This window comes from Tursiops truncatus, chromosome 7 (genome assembly GCF_011762595.2).
Source record: "Tursiops truncatus isolate mTurTru1 chromosome 7, mTurTru1.mat.Y, whole genome shotgun sequence".
In the NCBI taxonomy this organism is placed as follows: domain Eukaryota; kingdom Metazoa; phylum Chordata; class Mammalia; order Artiodactyla; family Delphinidae; genus Tursiops; species Tursiops truncatus.
Window position 1 is genome coordinate 63,759,126 of NC_047040.1, and position 19,049 is coordinate 63,778,174.

Sequence of the window (19,049 nt, forward strand, 5' to 3'; positions counted from 1 at the left end):
TCTTGTTTAGATCCTTTTTTGAATAAATAACTGAAAAAGACATTTTTGAGATAGTGGGACAAGATTGAACCTAGACTGATATTTAATTCTACTAAGGAATCATTGGTGATTTTGTTGTTCATGAAAATATCGTGATCGTGTTTTGAAATGTTCTTCTCTATTAGAGATGTGTGCTGAAGTATTTACAGGTAAAATGATATGAAGTCTAAGGATTGCTTTGAGAATACTGAAGCGTGAAGAGTTGGGGTGTAAAGATGAAATCGCAATGGCAGGACAGTTCGTTTAAAAAAAAAAAGCCTTAACAAAGGCGAAAGTAGGAAAATGTAGAAGCCAGGAACAGGAGGGAGTTGAAGGTCTGCTTCTCACCCCATTTTGACACTCCTGTGGACGCGTGTCGCTCTTTCTGCACATACAGTGGTCATCGTTTTGCCTTTTTGACCCGAGAATCCAGGAATATAGCACCACCGTTAGATTGTGCTGTTGTGATTGTAACACCGCACCATCCGGGACTCGGGCAGTGGTCTGGGCAGTTCCTATCTCATCCTTCTCAGAGGCTTCAGCCCCTTGTGGAAAAATGACCATGCAGGGTATTCCTTGTCCCCTGTTACATTTTTGAAACTTTAGACTGAGTAAGACATGAGATGATAACTTGGGTGGAGTGGTCTGTAAAGACAGACGGAAGGGGATGAGAGTAGAGATTTCAACATGAGGTATGTTTTTGCATAGAGACCTTATGATGTAATTGTTGGCTCTTCTTTCTTATCAGTTCAAATTTGTACTGGAATCAGACTCTTCACACTTTCAAACCAAAGTGTAAGTCAGTGCTGTGTGTGTATTTTTTGTTTTCTAACTAAACCCCCATCTGAAGTCTCTGCCCTTTGCAGACAGCAGGGTAGCGAACTGAGTCCATTACAAAGGGCACACGATTTCAGCTGATCACCACGGACTTGTTTGCTTCTTTGAATTATTCCCAGCACAGTGGGTTGTTAATATGTTGTCTCCGAGGCAGATGGGCCCATCCATTTTGATCACCAGCTTTGCTCTTAATTGACGTTTAGAACTATGCCTTTCGTCTCAAGATCTTCAGATGCTTCGAGGAAAGCCCAGAGTTTCCTTGACACCAGCTGCTGCTTTCCTTAAACAGGAGGAAGAAATTTAGCCCCTCAGCTTCCTCATACGCATCTGTTAAGCATGTCACCACAATGACAGGGTCCATGATGGCAAAGGGTAGTAGCTTTCTGAGGTCGTGATAAAATGCCTTTGAGCTGCAGGTTGAGATATTTTGGTCGAGAACTTTACTGTGTCTGTATGTTTTATCCAAGGATGATTTAACTCGTTCATTTGTCCAACTAACACGTTTTAAATATCTGTTATGCAGTAGTAGTCTGTATTGGGTGCTGGTTCACAGAGCCGGGTTTTCTGTTCACTGCAGCAATTTTCAGGTATGTTCTGGCTCTAGGGATTATGGACGTGAGGAGCTAAAAGGGTTTCAGGATGTCATGGGGATGTCATGACATCCATGTCATGTCAGGATGTCATGCCTTTCCCCCCATATCCCTTCAGCAACCCCATGATGCTGTGTCTGCCGCCCCTGACATCCCTCTCCAGGGGAAATGGTGAGAAAAGGATGGGGAGAAGTTCCCTCCTGGTGCGAGTTTTGCTTTGGCAAAGCTATTTTTTGGGCAGCAAAAAAATGTTATTTATGCATTTAGCAAATATATATTTGTCACCTACTAAATAAAAGATACTCTAAATATATAAGGACTCAGAATAGATTGAACTGTGTCTTACCACCAGGCCACGTGCTTTCCCAGCTCCAGATTTTCTTGCATGCTGGAACATCTTCTTAATATCTTTGGAATTTCGTAGCAAATACCAGATTAACAAAAACAGCAGAATCCATTGCTCTGGACATAATATAGAAGAACACAAACTCATCCACTTGGCTAAGAGAAATGTAAAGGCAGCGCACTGACAAGGACCAGCTCCTGTCAGTACATGTCCTGTGTGTGCAAAAATTTGACGATCATTTCATTGACCAAATAGTGTACTGTAATGGTGAGTCTTCATTCCAGAATTCATTGCATAAAAATCAAACATTAAAAATGTTGGAAATCCTAAATTGTTACACTTGTAGTAAATGCAGGTGCACATAAGTTGATCCCATTGTCACATCAAGGTTTTAGAAGGTTTCATCATTTTCAGTCTTGAGAATTTGTTTGAAAGCTCGTATTTCCATCACTTCCTCCCCTCCTGGAAAAGTCATTGTCTTTGAACATCGTTTAGAAGTAGGAAGTGGTTACTTTTACTTTCTGTTTTATACACTCCCATGTTGTTTGAATTTTTTTTTAAAAAACATATGTGTATCTTTCATTTTTAAATACCTGTTTTCCAACTGATAGCATCATAGATAATAATGATTAAAAATTCAGAAGATACAAAAGTGTGAAGGGGCAGAGGGAACATTTCTTCTCTACTGCTGATGGAGTGAGCAACCCCTAGATTAGTGTTTGATTAATAACTGCGGACGGTAGCGTAGCCAGGTCGACACCTAAACCCAGCCATCACAGTGTGTCTCTCTGCGGCTTGTTAGAATTCTTCTGGTCCTCGTGGTCAGTTCTGCTGCCTGCCTGGAGCTGCGTGCACTTGGCCGTATGCTCTTCTTTCTCGTTCCCACGCCTCCTCCCCCTGCAATTAAGTTAACTTGGTAACTCATTGCTGTATCCAGAGCATCTTTGGCTCTGCTCCACTGCCAAACATTTATTCTCCCTTTTCACCCTTTGGTTTTTCTCATCTGTGTTATTTGTCTTACCAGGACAGAACGTTCCCATTGTTTTCTTTATTAGCTGAAGTCACAGATCAGCTTGGCACCCATTCCAGCAGGAGCTTTCCTTCTCAAAGACGGTAGCTGCAAAATTGGATGCTGCTCTCTCGGCTTCTGGCTGTTGTTATTGTTCTTTGTCACCCTAACTTGGGGAAATGCCATATTGGAGGTTTGATAGGACTCAAACAGAATAAGAAATCTAATTACTTTTTGTTTTGTGCTGCTGCTTCAGAATAGCTCCCTTCCAGCTTCCAGAACATTCTCTCTCACGGCATTGCCCTTTCATGTTGGATTTCCGAAGTTACAAAATTCCATTGTCATTATCTGAAGAGCGACATTTATCAAATTGGATTCTTTCACATTGGAAACTGTTCAAGCATTATAAGAAGTCGCTACAAGTGTGTCCTTCACTGAACTAGCCCGGTGTTTTGAATTGTTATTATTGAATTCTAAGAGTCTTTGTTTCTCTAGAATTTCTTCCAGTTGCCTATAGAACATTTCAATTCTCTCCTTTTACATTCTAGCAAAAGGGAATGCCAAATTTTAGCAGAACCAGATAAGCATTGAATTCCAAGAGGTCAAAAAAAAAAAAAAAGTTAATGCAAATCACTGGCAAAAGTTCCAAGATTTAGCTGTAGCCAGTTATCTGTCATTGATAGAGATGGACTTTTTTCTTCTTGGTATTTTAATGAGTAATAACAGGGTCAGACAGAAAAAAATGTGTAAGTATAAATTAAAATCTGAGGGTTCAGATGCCCAGAAAATCCAGTCAGAAAACACTGACCAAGGAGCAAAGTATGGTAGAGCCTGTCATTTGTCATGGGAAGGGGTATCAAATATGACCTACGAATTTTTAAAGAATTCCTAACTACACAAAAATGGAAATGAAATTCAATAAATAACCTCATCACCATCTTTATTCCGATTATAGCAGCTTCAGACAGTAACAGTCATTTTAATAAGCTTCTGTGGGTCAGGGGTTCGGGATAGTGTTAGCAGGCTGCCCTCTGGTCATGTGCAGCTTCAGTCAGATGGTCAGGCCTTGTCTTCATGGGTTCTCTCTAGGCTGGCAGCATGGAGGCCTCAGGGCCGTCGGACTGCTTATCTAGTGGCTGCAGGCATCTGCTGCCCATATTCCAGTGAGCAAGGTGGAAACGGCATCACCTTTTCTGATGCTTGGTTCTGTCGGTTACAGGCAAGGCACAGACCCACCCAGGTTTAAAGAGAGGACACTGGACTCCGTCTCTTGACAGTGAGGGTGGTAAGATTCTGGAAGAACACGTGAGGCAGGAGGTACTGATATGGGCATCTTTGGAGAGAAGAAGTCTGCCCTGGTCTACCCTCTGGCCACAATAATTCACATCTCTCCCACATGCAAAATACACTCTGCGCTTCCAAAACCCTCCAGAAGTCTCATCCCATTATGGCTTCAGGCTCAGGCTCAAAGTCAAGGGCCTTACCCTCTAATCGTGTGCCTGACACACACCCAGAACACGACAGGAGGATAGGCCTCTTAAAGGTCTGCCCCAAAGAGGGAAAACCAGAGGCACATGGGACCATGACAGTTGTGGAATTTGGCCAGTTGCCTGTTGCCTGTTCCTCTTCCACTGCTCTCTTTGGCTCTTGGTTCCACGCTCTGGGATCTTACTTATACTTTTTAAGTGACCCTTCCTTTTTCAAAAGAAAGAGCCAGGGCTTCCCTGGTGGTGCAGTGGTTGAGAGTCTGCTTGCTGATGCTAGGGGACACGGGTTCGTGCCCCGGTCCGGGAGGATCCCACATGCTGCGGAGCGGCTGGGCCCGTGAGCCATGGCCGCTGAGCCTGCGCGTCTGGAGCCTGTGCCCCGCAACGGGAGAGGCCACAGCAGTGAGAGGCCCGCGTACCGCAAAAAAAAAAAAGAAAGAGCCAGTGTTTGCAGCTGAGTAGCCTTCTCAGACTGCTTCCTGCCCCTAAAAGTTTCGGGAGCTGAATGCTCTTTTCATTTTGTACTCTCTCTGTTTTAGTCGAACCTGGCAGTAGTTTCACAGTACAAATGTCTAAAAAACTTTGTGGGTTTTCTTTGACTGTTGATGGGTTCATGCCTTAGACAAGAGCCATGACCTCAAGACGCTTTGTCTACCTTGGGCTCCCTGTGACGCTGAGGGACCACACCCTTAAGATTCTCAGAAGCCTTATTATGTAATGCAGAGTTTCTGCAAGGTTTGCTCTTCCGAGCCTTAGAAAGCCTTAGGTCTGTTTGAAAGCGTCCAGAAGGCACCGCCTTAGATCTTTCTGAAGTCTTAACAGAGTGTCACACAGTCACACCCTGGATTTGGTCTTTGCCTTGAAGCCCTGGCTGGGTTTGAGAACTGCTGGGTGTCCGGAGAGGCTGGGGATGAGGAACCATTTTGTATTTAACCGTGTGTCCTTTTCTCTCATCTCTCTCTGCTCACGTTTTACCACAGGCAGCGAGCAGCACCCAGGTGTCCCTTCGAGTACCCTGCCTGGAAATCTCTTCAGCTAGATCATTAGGTCCATTTCTGTTCCCGCTTTACCGCAGATATCAGTGTTGCCAAACTCTGTCACTGCACAGCCGGGTCCTCTCATCCTCCAACGTCCAGTAATATTCTCCTCGCTTTCCTTTACGCCCTCACTAACCACCTTCTTAAAACAACAGTCCTTTCATTATCTTCCATTATCTTGCGTGTCAGGAATTCAGGAAGGGCTTGTTCTGATTTGGGGTCAGAGTGGAGCTGAAGCACTTTTGCTAGGAACCCAGGCCACCAAGGAAGCCAGTCTGACTGCCCTGGAGGCTCCTGGGACTGTTGTTGCTTTAAGTCACACAGTTTGAGTGTGATTAGTGACATGTCAGTAGTTCCTGGAACCAGTAACACTACTGTTTTCTTTCTGGCCTTTGTCACCCTGAAGTCCCAGTACGTCTGCTTTCAGGAATCCAGATTGGATCATTCCCCGCACCCCCACCCCCCGTGGCCACTGGAAAGCCTTTCTGCTTTTCAACTGTCTGAATTCTAAGCCCCCTGACTTGGTAGACCACAGAGGGTACAACTCACAGGCCAAAACTATCCCACAGACACATCATTTCTTAGGCTGTGCAGGAGAATTTTATTTTATCTTGATGTACACTTGTTAACATGAAAAAAAATGAAGAGCATTCACATAAAAATCCACTTCTCTGGAAGAATCAGAAGACCTGGCAACACTGGGATACCTTCCTGTGGCAGCAGTCAGCTCATGCTGGGCACTCCCTTTGGGTGTGTGTGGTGGTGATGAGGTTGGCCCTGTCCAGACCTCCCAGGTCCTCACTGGGTCTGCTTTCCATTTCCTACCTGGCTCCTGCAGGCCTTTGAAGTGGCCATTCTTATTGTACAAGTGTTCCACACAGCTTTCCAGCCTTATTCTTAGCTGTTTCCTTAAACCCAGCCCCTAGACCAGCCCCAGTCCCATGTGACCCAGCCCTGGCACATGAGTCAGCAGAACTCTATAAGTTCATACCTTCCCACTGGGTGGAATAACTTCTCCACTTCCTCTGCCTGGTGAGTTATACAGGTGGTCATCCTCTCTTCTGAGATTTCACAGCGTTTGTATCTCTGTTGTAGCATTCACATTTTCTTGAAATTATTAGCTTAAATGTCTGTCCACCTCTCTGGATTGTGAGCTACTCCAGGATGTAGGCTTTTATTTTATTTGTCTTTTGTCTAGAACTTGTCACCAAGGCAGGTATTAAGTAAGACTTTGTTGACTGACTGAATAAATGATTCTTTGAAAAGGCTAAAGCTAGCTCTCTTCCCTGTAAGAGTATACAGTTCAGTATGTCATCTGTTAAATGTAACACAGAGTAGAATGATATAAAGGTGCAGGCAGAATACCAGTGAAGCTTCTTGGATTGGAAGAAAAGAGGTAAGTAGAGATTGTGGAAGGGCAGATCAGGCCAAGATATGTATGTGATACACATGTAAAAAGGTAGAGTTGTGTAAGTATTTAATTTGTTCAAAACTGTATTGTGGGTGTCTGATGGCATATGGTGGGAAATAAGTCTTGAAAAGGTAATTTGGAGCAAGGGTATGGAGAGACTGGAATATTAAGGAATCTGAACTCATTCTGTAGGCGATAGTGAACTCTTGTTGTTTTTTTTTCTTTTAGAGAAAGTTCTAATCTGTGACTTGTGGCAATATGAAGGAGAAAATAGGCAAGAGTGTAGAGGCCAGAGGATTGATTAGCCGTTCGTTTTAATAGGAGAGACAGGAGATCAGCGTTGAAGGGGACCTGATCCAGCACAATGGTAGCTGAGGAGGTGAAATCTGCAGAATATAGTGTTTGATAGATTTGGCTTGTGAGAAAGGTGATAATATTCATGATAATAGCACCTGTCATGTCTTGAGTGTTTATTTATGTGCCAGGCATCACGTTAGAAACTTTATATGACTGTGCCCCCTTTGGCCAAAATGACAGGGGTGGGGGAGTTTCAGAGGTCTTTTTTTTTTTAACCCAAAATGGAATTTTATTTTAAATTGAAAAAATTTATAGGAAATATGTGCCTTGTTATCCAGTGAATGCTTCATGCAGAAACTTTATATGTATATACAAACACACACACACATACATACCCATGCACTGTAGAAATAATACATTTATGTGTGTATTTCTGTTTCTTCTGGGATTAGAAGGTACAGACAGAAATGTCAACTAGGCTGGTAGTTCTCCATCTTTCACCATTTTACTTCTCCCAAATAATCTATCAAATAATCAAGGTTCCAAATTGTTATAAACAAAATGAATGATCTTTCAGTGACATTTACGTTTACCATTGATCTGTTGTCATGTTAATATTTACAGGAGATTTGAGAACCTAGTTTCATGCTTTAACTAGAAGGATCTTTGTTTCCATTTTGCAGAAAAATTAATCAGGTATAAAATTTTTGATCCTGTTTGTAAAATTTATCATGCATTCCTAGATACAAAGGAAGCTTGAAAATACTGTGATACTGTACTTTACAAATCTAAAGATTAGAAAAAAAAAGTTTTCTGGTCAGTTTGAACTTATGAACACTTATGGACATAGGTGAAATAACAGAATATCTACTCATAATAATTTATTAGGATAACTATATATAACTGTTAAATAACTTGCGCAAAACATTTTTATTTAGAAATACACCATTTGTTCTCCTTTCTTACTGTGTATCAAGCAGTATTATTTACGCTCTGACTTGCAGTGTTGGCAGTAACTATCATAAAACCAATGTTTGCATCATCTAACACAGTTTTTCAGAGGACGCCCTTTTCACTTCTATCTACATTAAAAAAATATATAGCCCTGTGTTTCCTCATGATGCTTTCATAAGAAGTGTTATCCCAAGCCATATGTATCAGTTTGAGAAATGTTAAGATAGTTTCCCCCCTGCTCCCGTACTTATATTGGTATATGTTTGGTATATAAAAATCAATTACTGTGTTGCTTTTAAAGGTGAGATTTGAGAGGCTTGTGTAAGAAAATTGAGATATTTGCCATTGCAAAGGAAAGTAGTTATTTCCAGGAATAACTACTAAGTTCTTGTGAAATGTTGTCAAATTTTAAAATGTTTCCGTGAACTGAGTCTTATGGTCAGTGGCGTGCTTGTAAACCTTGAGAACTGCCACTTTGGCAGTAAGGGGGGAGTGCAAATCCTAATTTGTACTATTTTTCTATTTCCTACCCTGGCCAATTTAAGTGAGCCTTGTGAAGTCAGGTGTCTTGTAAACTTTCTGAAATGCTAACAGTGGGCTCTCCTGAGCTAGCAGGAGCCAGCTGCACCCCGGAAGTGTTAACTAAGACAGGCGACCCTGCAGAAGTGTCGGAGTGAGGCTGGGGTGGAGCATTAATAAATGGGCTGGAGATGGCGAGCTAGAAATTGATCAGATGTTCATATCCAACAGAGCATTTGCAAAACAGGACTAAGAGATGAAGTCTCCAAGGTCATTGACTTCCATGGAGAGAGGGGGCTCTGGAGACTGTGTGTTTTAGGTCACTAGACAACGTCGTCTAGTGAGCTAAGAGCATGTAGTGGGCTAAGAGCAACCATTTTTGTGTTAAAGACAGAGAACAGCGGGAGACAGAGCAGGACAAGAGAGGAGGAGGAGAAAGGTTACCAACACAGGTTTGGAAAGAGTGTGAAACAACGGAAGAATGGATTTCAGCTGTGTCTGCAGGATCACATTATAGCAACAGAGAGGAGTGCTGAATCACACAGTTGTGACGTTGTTAAATCTTGGGGAGAGAAAGCAGGCAGTTTTCGTGGCCAAATGCGGACAGATAACATTTTGTATGAGACTAAAGACTGAGGAAGTGAGGGCAGCAATCAGAGATACTCTTTAGAAAAATGTTGACAGTGAGAGGGGAGAGTGATGGAGTGATGGAAGCAGCAGAAACTGAGCCCCCTCCCCGCCCTTTTTGTTGGGGGAAGAAGTATAGGAGATACTTACACATGTTTGTGATGGATGTAGAGGATCCAGAGCCTGGCTGTTTGTGTCTTGAAGGAATGAATGAGTGAATGAATAAATGAGCACAGTAGGAGGCGTTGGTGTTGTAAAGGAAAAGGAATCCATTTTCGTTACACACTGGAGGGAAAGAGGCTCGGGGGGGTGAGGGTGTGAAGACTTTTCTTGGGAATAGAAAGCTTGGGGTATAAGTTGGATGGCCCTGTTGCTCTCAGGGTCGCAGGTGAAGTTATTGGGGTGAGTGGGGTAGGGCGGGATGGGCACTCCTGTGAGTAGCGGCAGCAGGGGATAGGCCTGGAGTCTGGGGTGGGACTTCCAACGCCCTCACTCCCAGCTGCTTGAGCTCCAGCCGGTTGTTTAAATTCCCCTGCACCTCGGTTTTCCCTCTGAAAAAACGGGGGGAATAAAATGGTTCTCAGCTCCCAGGGCTACTGTGAAGGTTAAATTAGTTAATATGTTTCAAGTGCTGAGTCACTTTTGGTACATGAGTAACAGCTGGTATCAAGGGCTGGGGAGGCGGACTTAGACTAACAATGAGCACAACTCCTCAAACCTGAGGGACCAGACTAACAATGAGCACAAGTTCTCAAACCTGAGGGACCATGTGAATCACCGGCGAGCTTGCGAAAAGGAAGATACTGATTTAGTGGGTCTGGGGTGTGGCCCAAGATTCAGCATTTCTAGGTGATGCTGTTGCTGCTCATCTGGGGACCACGCTTTAGTGGCAGCGTTGTAGCAGGACTGTTGCCCCGACTAGGAGCGGCCAGTGGTCCCCTGTGACATCACCAGGCAGTGTGCCTCCTCTCCATTGGCTCAGGCTGAGCCCAGGCTTTCCTCCAGGTGTGGGGCGGCCAGGAATGGGCACGGGTTCATGGGGAACTAACAAGTGCAGCCTCAAGAGCGTCAGCTGTGGGCTCGAGGCTTTATATGATACGGGAGAAGCCAGGCGGGGTTGATGGAAGAGGCGGAAGCAGACCGAGGGCCTGAGAGCACAGTAAGGCCAGGCAGTAGGCGTGGGACGGAGGTGCCTGAGAGCTGGTGGGCGCAGGGGCCAATGCCAGAGTATAAGCTATGGGGACAGGCAAATATTTACTGCTGAAAACTTGGTGAGTCTAATTTTATTTTTTGGTGTTTAATTTCTGATGACTTAGAAGGCTTTTTGTTTGCTTGGCTGTGCCTCAAGGACATTATAAAGGGCAGTTGATTAGAAACAGGTTTCCTACTTCTGGTTAGTAGAATGCCTGAGGAGAGAAAAGTTACTGGGTGTTGCTTCCTGCCATGTCCAGGGTGTCCTTGGTGGGCAGATGTGAGGTGGGTGGGCTCCCCATCTTGGGTTCAGGCTACATACAGTCAGGCACGTAGTTTGTCCGGCAGGTGGAGGGGAGGTGGAGAACAGGATTCCCAGAGATGGGAAAACCATTCCAAGGAGCTCCTGAAATACCACTCCAGGGAGAAGTTATGTGGCAGTGGAAGTAGCTGGCCGGTGCCTTGGGAGGAAGGGCATGCAGTACTGAGACGAATTCTACTAAACTATGGTCAGTATTTCTTTGGGTCACATTCATCCTTTGTTCAGGAGTGTGTTAGAGAAACACACTTGCACTTCTAACATATTTAACCCCTTGTATAGAAAGTGCTTCCGTTGGCTCTCTTGTACTCTCTTGTATACATCCTTCCTCCTGTTCTGGTGTCTGGGGCCAGGTGGCATCCTGAGATACTGTATGGAGGTCCTGGGTCCTGGTATTTATAGACAGCTCCTGTTCGAAGGGGCACCCCTGGGAAGATGAGTCCCGGAACAGATCCAGGGACTGTGTCCCTTGTTGCTGCCGTTCCCTCTCCCTGGCCTCCCCATCCTGGCTCTGCCTCTGACCTGACCCCATGGCCACAAGAACTGGCCGGGGAACCACACCGTTGTTCCCTCTACCTGTCTGGTGGAGCCTGACTTTTTGTGGGAATCAGAACTTCATTTCTTTAATGGATTTTCATAAAAATGCTGTTTCAAGGAAGAGAAGATAATATTACTTTCCTTTTTCAGAGGTATGGTATAAATAGAACTGCTCAATTGTGTTTTATTCCCAGTTTTGGGAATAAATGTTATTGCATGTAAAACTTGGTCTAACCTCGCTACTGCCAGCTCTGACCTGAGGAATTTGTGGGCTTATGAATAGCTCTAGCTGTCACTTGAGCTCATTTCTCTGAGAAGCACTGGGTTATTTTTTTAAATCGCCAACAGAGAAAAAATTTCATTTAACCACCTCTTGGCTTTACTCAGTGAGTGAGCCATTTAATAGAATAAGAGCAACGTAACGGGAATGCAGTCAGAGTTCTGAGGGTGGGTAACCTCCATGCTCATCACGGTAGCGGATGGGGGAGGATAGAAGCTTTTACGCATCTTCTTTTGAAGCATCTATTTTGTAGATTATTCTTCAGTTCCTAAATAAAAACCCCATTTGTTTAAACTATATGAAACTCAGTTGCCTTGGCTCAAGACCTAAAAGCTTCCTGTCATCCCTACAAACTCCCTACAAGGATGTAATTTTGTAAAATTGCTTTCTGGTCTCTTCCGCAGAGGTCAATGTCGCATAAATACACTGTGAAACCTGGGTTTCACATTATGCTGCGAGTTTTTTCCTTTCCAATAAACGGAGACAACAGTCTTAAGGAATAAATTTGTATTCTTTTTCTTGCTACGCTTACACCAGTATTTTATGCTACCTAGATTTTTGAGTGTTCGTTGTCTTAATTTCGACATTTATTTGTTTAATCAATATTTACTACTTAAAGGCCCATCCCACCATTTCTTTCAATGCCTGAGGCTATAATCCTAGACATTTTGCTTTATCTTTCTCTCTTCCAGCAAATAAAACTAAGAGGAGGGACACAGTCAGGGTTATAAAATAAAATAGAAATAGAAGTTGGCCATTTTATTGTCTGTAGTTGGATCCCACTTGAAGAAACAAAACGGACAGCTTTTGTAAACATAGAGCGAGGGGAAAAAACATAAACTAAATTTTAGGGTGTGAAGCTGCCCTATCTCTTTTCAGAAAGAGAGATTTCCCTGCTGTGATCTTTTGAATGAGTACTTGAAGAATACTAATTCGTCAGCCGTGCTTGGGTTTTACAGTCTGAGTGAAGGTAGAGTTTTTTTCTGTTTATAATCCACAATTTTACTTTTCTTCTCACTTCTTAGTTAATAGTATGTTTTGTAGTAGATGTGGCTTTAAATGCTTTCTTTTAATGTAGTCATTATCAGATTTTCCTCCGTATTGCTCTCGTCATGATTAGTGTTGCTAAGAAAATAATTAATTTTACTGTATATGTCAACAGAAAATCTCTTCTTTATCCATTTCTTTGTAGCTTTAAAATGAGCAGTCTGTTCTAAAAAATCCTGAAGTGCGTTTCAGCGTCTTTTCTACAGTACCTTGCCAACATCTATAAGCATCATTAAAATCACTGTCATTAAATAGGTCTTTCCAATGACTCAAAATGCAAGTGGAAAAAGTATCTTATGCCAAGCACAGAAGGAGTTTTTACTAAGTGCTAAGTGTTTTGAAGGTGAATTAGTGGAGAAAAAAGCTTTTTAAAAAAAATTGAGCACAACCGTTTGCAATTATGAATAAGAACCTTTTGCTTGTTTTTTAAGTTTCTACGTCGCAGCTCAAGACCAAGTGGTCAGGCTTACTTGTACAGGTTCCACATGGTAATGCCTTCAAATCAAACCCAACCCCAGGTCTGCATTGTTTATGACTTCACATTGATCCAACATGTGTGAATGATTACTTTACACCTAAATCCTGTGGTATTTCCCTTGGAACTCATGAACTTCCTGTGGTATAACTGGATAGTTTCTATTATGGAAAATAGTCTTTCTTCATGTCATACTCTTTCAAAGTCTTCACAGGACATTTTTAGACAGCTGGTTTTTCACAGTTACCATTCAGTGGCATAGGAAAACTTGCATTTGAATAGGAATCTGAAGGCTTTTTTTCTTGCCTTCATTTTGCTTTTACACCTGTGTGATATCTTGGGTCACTTGCTGGGCCTTCGTTCTCCCATCTGTAAAGTGAGGGGGTTTGACTAGACAGTCTCCAGGGTCCCTTTCCACTTGCGGTTTCTCTGAATCAGTGGATCACTGGTTGTTATGTTCACGTCATGTTCGCTTGCTACGTTGCTTTGTTTAACCACGTCTCAGACCATGTTTTGCTCTGTATTTTAAATTGAAGTAGAGTTGATTTACAATGTGCCAGTCTCTGCTGTGTAGCAGAGTGACTCAGTTATACACACATATGCATTCCTTTTTCATATTCTTTTCCATTATGGTTTATCACAGGCTATTGAATATAGTTCCCTGTGCTATACAGTAGGACCTTGTTGTTTATCCATTCTAAATGTAACCGTTTGCATCTACCAACCCCAAACTCCCAGTCCCTCCCTCTCCCTCCCCCTCTTCCCCCACCTTGGCAACCACAACTCTGTTCTCTGTGGCTATAAGTCATCTCCGTCCATTTTTTAAAGCAAATTACTTTGGTCAGAGGCTCATTATTCTCAGTCATCCGCTCCTTTGAAAAGTTTTGCCTTTTCAACCACAGAGACACGTGGAGAGCATTCCCCGTGGACCACATCTCTACCCTAGCTCAAAAAAATACGAAATAATGGCAGAAAATTGTTATCATCTGTTTAGTTCATCTGACACGGCTGCTGGTTGTCTTGCTGTGTTCCTGGCAATCGTGAAAGGCGTGTTAAGAATAGCCTTGATGTTGTGTTGTTTTGCTCAAGTAGGTTGAGCAGAATCCTGGGAAAATAAGCACGACGTCAGGTTCTGAAAAAGAGCAAGGTGGCAACAGAAGGATATTTGCGTTTTTGATATAGGTTGGAGATGGCTGATGCCCTAGACTAGTATGCTTCTTTAGGCTGCCTGAGTCCCTTGTCTTCCCTTAGTCCTAGTCTCTTGCTTGCATGCATTTCCTTAAGCAGTTTTGAAACCTACCACGTGGATGGACTTTCACGTGTAGTGATTCATACAGTGTTAACTGAAGCCAAAGTGAAAAATGGGCTTGATCCTTCATGGCTGACGTGTGTTGTACTCTTCCAAAATATTTTATTCTACACAGAGTAAAACATTTCAAGAACTTAATATCTTTGGAAAGAGGATGAGTGTAGGAGTCTGGAGGCTGTGTAGTCTTTTGGGGTATTCACTGCTAGTTACCCCTGAATTCATAACCCCTCAGGTTACTTTCAAGGTAAGTGTGTGTTGTGTAACCCAAAGAGCTGCACCCGCAAACACAGGTTGTGTTCAGCTGGTGAAGAATTGGGTGGATTTGTTTTGGTCCAGGTGAGAAGAGTTCCGGGGTCAAGCGGTCACCTTCATAAAACCGAAGACGGTGACTGGGAGTGGAGTGACGACGAGATGGATGAAAAAAGTGAAGAAGGGAAAGCTGCGTTTTCTCAAGAAAAGGTAAAATGACATTGATGATGATTTTCTAACCTGTGTCAATTTTATTTTTGTGTTTTTGGGGGCGTGTGTGTACTAATGAATATGTAATTGTTTTACAGTCACGAAGAGTAAAAGAAGAAAATCCAGAGGTGAGTGGTGGTTATTTATTTAGTTCTTTGCCTCGTCTCCCCCCCAGCCTCCTCCCACAAGTATCAGTCTGATCTCTTTGGGGAAGAACCTTCAAACTTTGTTCTCGTGGTATAGAAAAAAAAGAAAAGGCACATAGGCTTTGCGGGTCTTGATACTGTCTGAGTTACTTTGGAGCTGTATATATTGGGGCAGATTACTCTCTGAGCCTCAGTTTCCTCCTCTGTCAAATGGGGGTGATCACAATACTTGTAAAATTGCTGTGAGGATTGATAAAATCACATACATGAAGCACTCAGTGGAGTTCTTAGCACAAATTAGTTACTCACTTCATCTTAATTCTTAGGATTACTGTCACTTAGAGAACATACTAGGCATACAGGAAAATGTCTCCTAGATTTTTAGTTTACCATAAAGCAAGATATTAACATGGTTAGGAACTCTAGGTTAAATTTGTTGGTTTTGATTTTTAAATCTCCCGGGTAACTTAGTAGGCAAGGAACAGTCTTTCCTCAGCCTCCCTTTGAGAACTGGTCATCTTTTGATTAACTTCACTTCCTCCACTGGTTAATTATTCTAATGACTAATGATGACTGTAGTTCAAAGGACTTCCTCATTCTCCTAGAGGAAGTTTAAGCGTATTTAAATAGTTCCAAGTATTTTACAAATCTAGTATTTAATGTGTACTTTGATAAATTCTCTTTAAGAAAACAGAAGACTTCGGGCTACAGATGATATCCATCCCAACTTTCTTTTTAAATTTCCTTTTAATTAAATGGAGTAAATCTTATCGTTCTGCTTTAAGTGGCAATAACCAGCTGCACCATCTAAGAAGAGAGCATCAGAGCTACAAGCCACTCTTCCCCCTGTCATTCTCCCCCACCCTGGCTCTAGTCTCTTTTCATTCTCATGCCTCCTTGATGGGCCTTTCCTAGGGATTTTTCAGTCTGCCTGCCTCCTACTGGTAACTCTCCTTCAGATCCTGTTTCCTCCTATATTTATCATATGAATTAATCTCTCTATTTCGTACATCAAATATGAGCTTTGATCAAGAAGTTAGAAGGATGGTGGTGTGCTCCACAGTAGGACATGTTGGCTACACACATATCCTGCTGGATTTTTGCAATGATCTTAACCCATTATCATGAACTCTGCCGTCTTCTTGCCCACTGTTTTATCTAGAGTGAAGTGCACATCAAGGTTTTTCATCTATTTCTAAGAGTGACTCTAACTAAAAGTGTCAGTTCTCCTTAGAAATAGAACAAAATAACATGATTCAAGTAGCGTCATTGACTCAGAAATCATTCGTTATTGGTTCACTGCAGGACATTTTCGTTGGAAGATATTCACTGGAATTCTGCCTTACTAGTATAGGCTGATGGCTGTAGGTCTTTCCTCATGAGGATTTGTTAAGTTTATTTTGAGAATATCTTACTCTGTACTCGTTGCAATTGCTCTGATAACTGATCTGTTATTTGGATAATAGCAGTATCTTTCTGGCAAACGTATTTTCTTCGTAGACAGGAAAAAGAGTAGTGTATAGCATGCTGTCAGTTGTTCATCAAACATCCCTGTCAACCTTCTTGAGTGGAATTTGAAAGTCTTAGGCACCTTACTGTATCTAGACTCGCTTGATTTCCCAGTGGCATATGTGTGTTCCCATACTGGCTTATAATTAAGGAAGCATATAGATAAGCTTCTTATTTCTGTGGAAGGATACATTAGTTTGAATGTAAACACTCCCCCCAAACTTTAGGAATCACCAGCTCTCTCTGCTATTACACAGCTTCCCACGCCATTTTATTGTTTTTGTTTTTTGGGGGGTATTTTTCGCAAGGCTGGCGTTTCAGCATCCTGAGCTGTGTTCAGAATCTCTTCAGTGTTGGTTCCTGTGTCCTTTCAGCTTTTGATTAAAGTAGCCCCCTGATTTACCAGTCACACCAAGTCACTTTTTGAATGTGAAGCAAAAAATATTTTTTAATCTATTATAAAGGGAATTAAAATGGTTGAATATGTAAATATTCAACAAACATAAAGCATATAAATGATATAAACATAAATTATATATATATATATAAATAAATATATATATATATAATATAAATTATATATATAAAATGTGTGTACTGTGTGCACTGTTTCAGTGGAGGTTAGGGATACATCAGTGAGAAAAACAGAGTGCAATCCCTGTCCTTGTGGGGCTTCCATTCCAATGGGAGTAGATAAACGATATCCAATAGCCTTCATAAGTAAGTAAGTTATGTGGTTTGTTACAATGGAATAGGAGTAATGGAAAAAAATAGAATAGGGTAGAGGGTGAGGTAGTATGGTAGGGGTTTATAATTTTAAAAGGGTTAGTCTGGATAGGCCTTACTGAGAGGCACATAAAGACTTGTAAAAGGGCTTCCCTGGTGGCGCAGTGGTTGAGAGTCCGCCTGCTGATGCAGGGGACATGGGTTCGTGCCCTGGTCCGGGAAGATCCCATATGAGCCATGGCTGCTGAGCGGCCATGAGCCTGTGCTCCGCAACGGGAGAGGCCACAACAGTGAGAGGCCTGCGTACAGCAAAAAAAAAAAAAAAAAAAGGACTTGTAAAAAGGTATGGGAGAATTAAATAGAAATAACTCTGAAGGACCACTTTTATCCTGCTACCGCTCTTACCCCTATGACTGTCCTATCTTTCCAGAGGTTATAAGTTTGCAATGTTTTCTTCCAGACCTTTCCTGCCCGTTCACATACAAATATGTACATAAAGAAGTCTAGCATATCATTTTAAAAATATAAATGAGATTATAAAAACTATAAAATTTTGCATCTTGCCTTATATCTTGGAAATCTTTCCACAGTAGTTGCTATAGATCTACCTCTTTATTTTTAACTGCTGAGGAGTATTACCTGTCAAAATGGTTTATTTAACCATTTCTTTCTTCTTGAGCATTTAGGTTGCTATTGCAAACTGTATTCCATTAACATTTTTTGTGTACGCACTTTGAGGGGCGCACATATATATAAAGCATAGGTACATAGAACTGTGATTTACAGAATCTGCTGATTTGGGATTTTTATAGCTGTTATCAAAAGCTGTATCATGTTAAATATCTTATCATTGTATTTGTCAGTTATACCTCAAAGCTGGGAAAAAAGGCTGTATACAGTCGCAGACAGTGTACCTTATACCTTTAAACATCTTTTAAAGGGAAAAGATGTACTAAATGGCACATTGAAATGCCAGTGTGTTTACTTCGTAATAAGCTTTCCAGTAATATATGTCATTTAAATTGCAGTTGAGATATTTACTTGACTATAAGCCACTAGGTGACTGGGGATAGTATTTTTTTCATGTCCATGTTCCCTTAGCATCTAGTAGACATGCTATATGTATTTGTTGGTGACATGGAAACCTATGCACTGAGAATCAGACTCTAAACAAGTGCCTGAATAGGTCTGTCATATTTATAAGTAGGTAAGAAGTGGGGGAAGGATCAGAAGATGTTTTATAATCGAGCTGAAGTTCAGAAAAAGTAGTCTTAGTAGTTCCACACTTAAGAGTGAGATGCTGCAATAAAGAAGGGGCATTTTAGAAATGCTTATTTTGTGAGGGGCTATTGGGCTTCCTGGAAGTATAGGCAGAATGTCCAGGTATTACAGCACTAGTTGGAGAAGACTGAGAAGGCAAGGGTTGGGTATTTGCCAGAGGGACCTTGGGTAGATGTGCCTGGTACAGGACCGTATTTGGAGATGAGAAATTCCAGTGTAAAATGTAAAGTTCCAGAGTTACACCACTTGTCTAATGAGATTCGTAGCCAAACTTAGTGAGAAATTGGTCCTAGTGTGTTCTTAACCTGGTTTTTAAGAAATAGCCTTGCAAAGTATTTGTCACCTACTAGTAATTATTAGTTTGTAATAAGTAAATAATTCATGCTAATTTCATTTATTTAGTATCTTATTCCACTTGGATGGTGGAAGCCAGTGGAGACTAAAGGTTAATAATATAACAATAATAAAGAAGTTAGTTAATTGGACAAATGTTTAATCTGGGTCTGATTCCCATGGAGCTGCGTTAGGCACTGTGGCATTGTGGGAATTATACAAAAGCACAGAAGAGGGCCTTCTCTCCAGAAGCTGCTCATCTCTTTGGGGGTAGGGCTCGGGAGTGGTATTTGCAAGGACAAATA

The 19,049-nt window shown here is 41.9% G+C and overlaps 1 protein-coding gene across 4 annotated transcripts in view; it reads left to right on the forward strand.

Annotated features, from left to right (window-relative positions):
* Positions 1-19,049, forward strand: part of STK39 (serine/threonine kinase 39) — a 482,653-nt gene that overhangs the window by 343,654 nt on the left and 119,950 nt on the right. For all 4 annotated transcript variants that reach the window (XM_033860055.2, XM_019922315.3, XM_033860054.2 and 1 more), the window contains 2 exons: positions 14,627-14,749; positions 14,848-14,877. In XM_033860055.2, the coding sequence (XP_033715946.1) occupies positions 14,627-14,749; positions 14,848-14,877 (153 nt within the window). The remainder of the gene's footprint in view (positions 1-14,626; positions 14,750-14,847; positions 14,878-19,049) is intronic.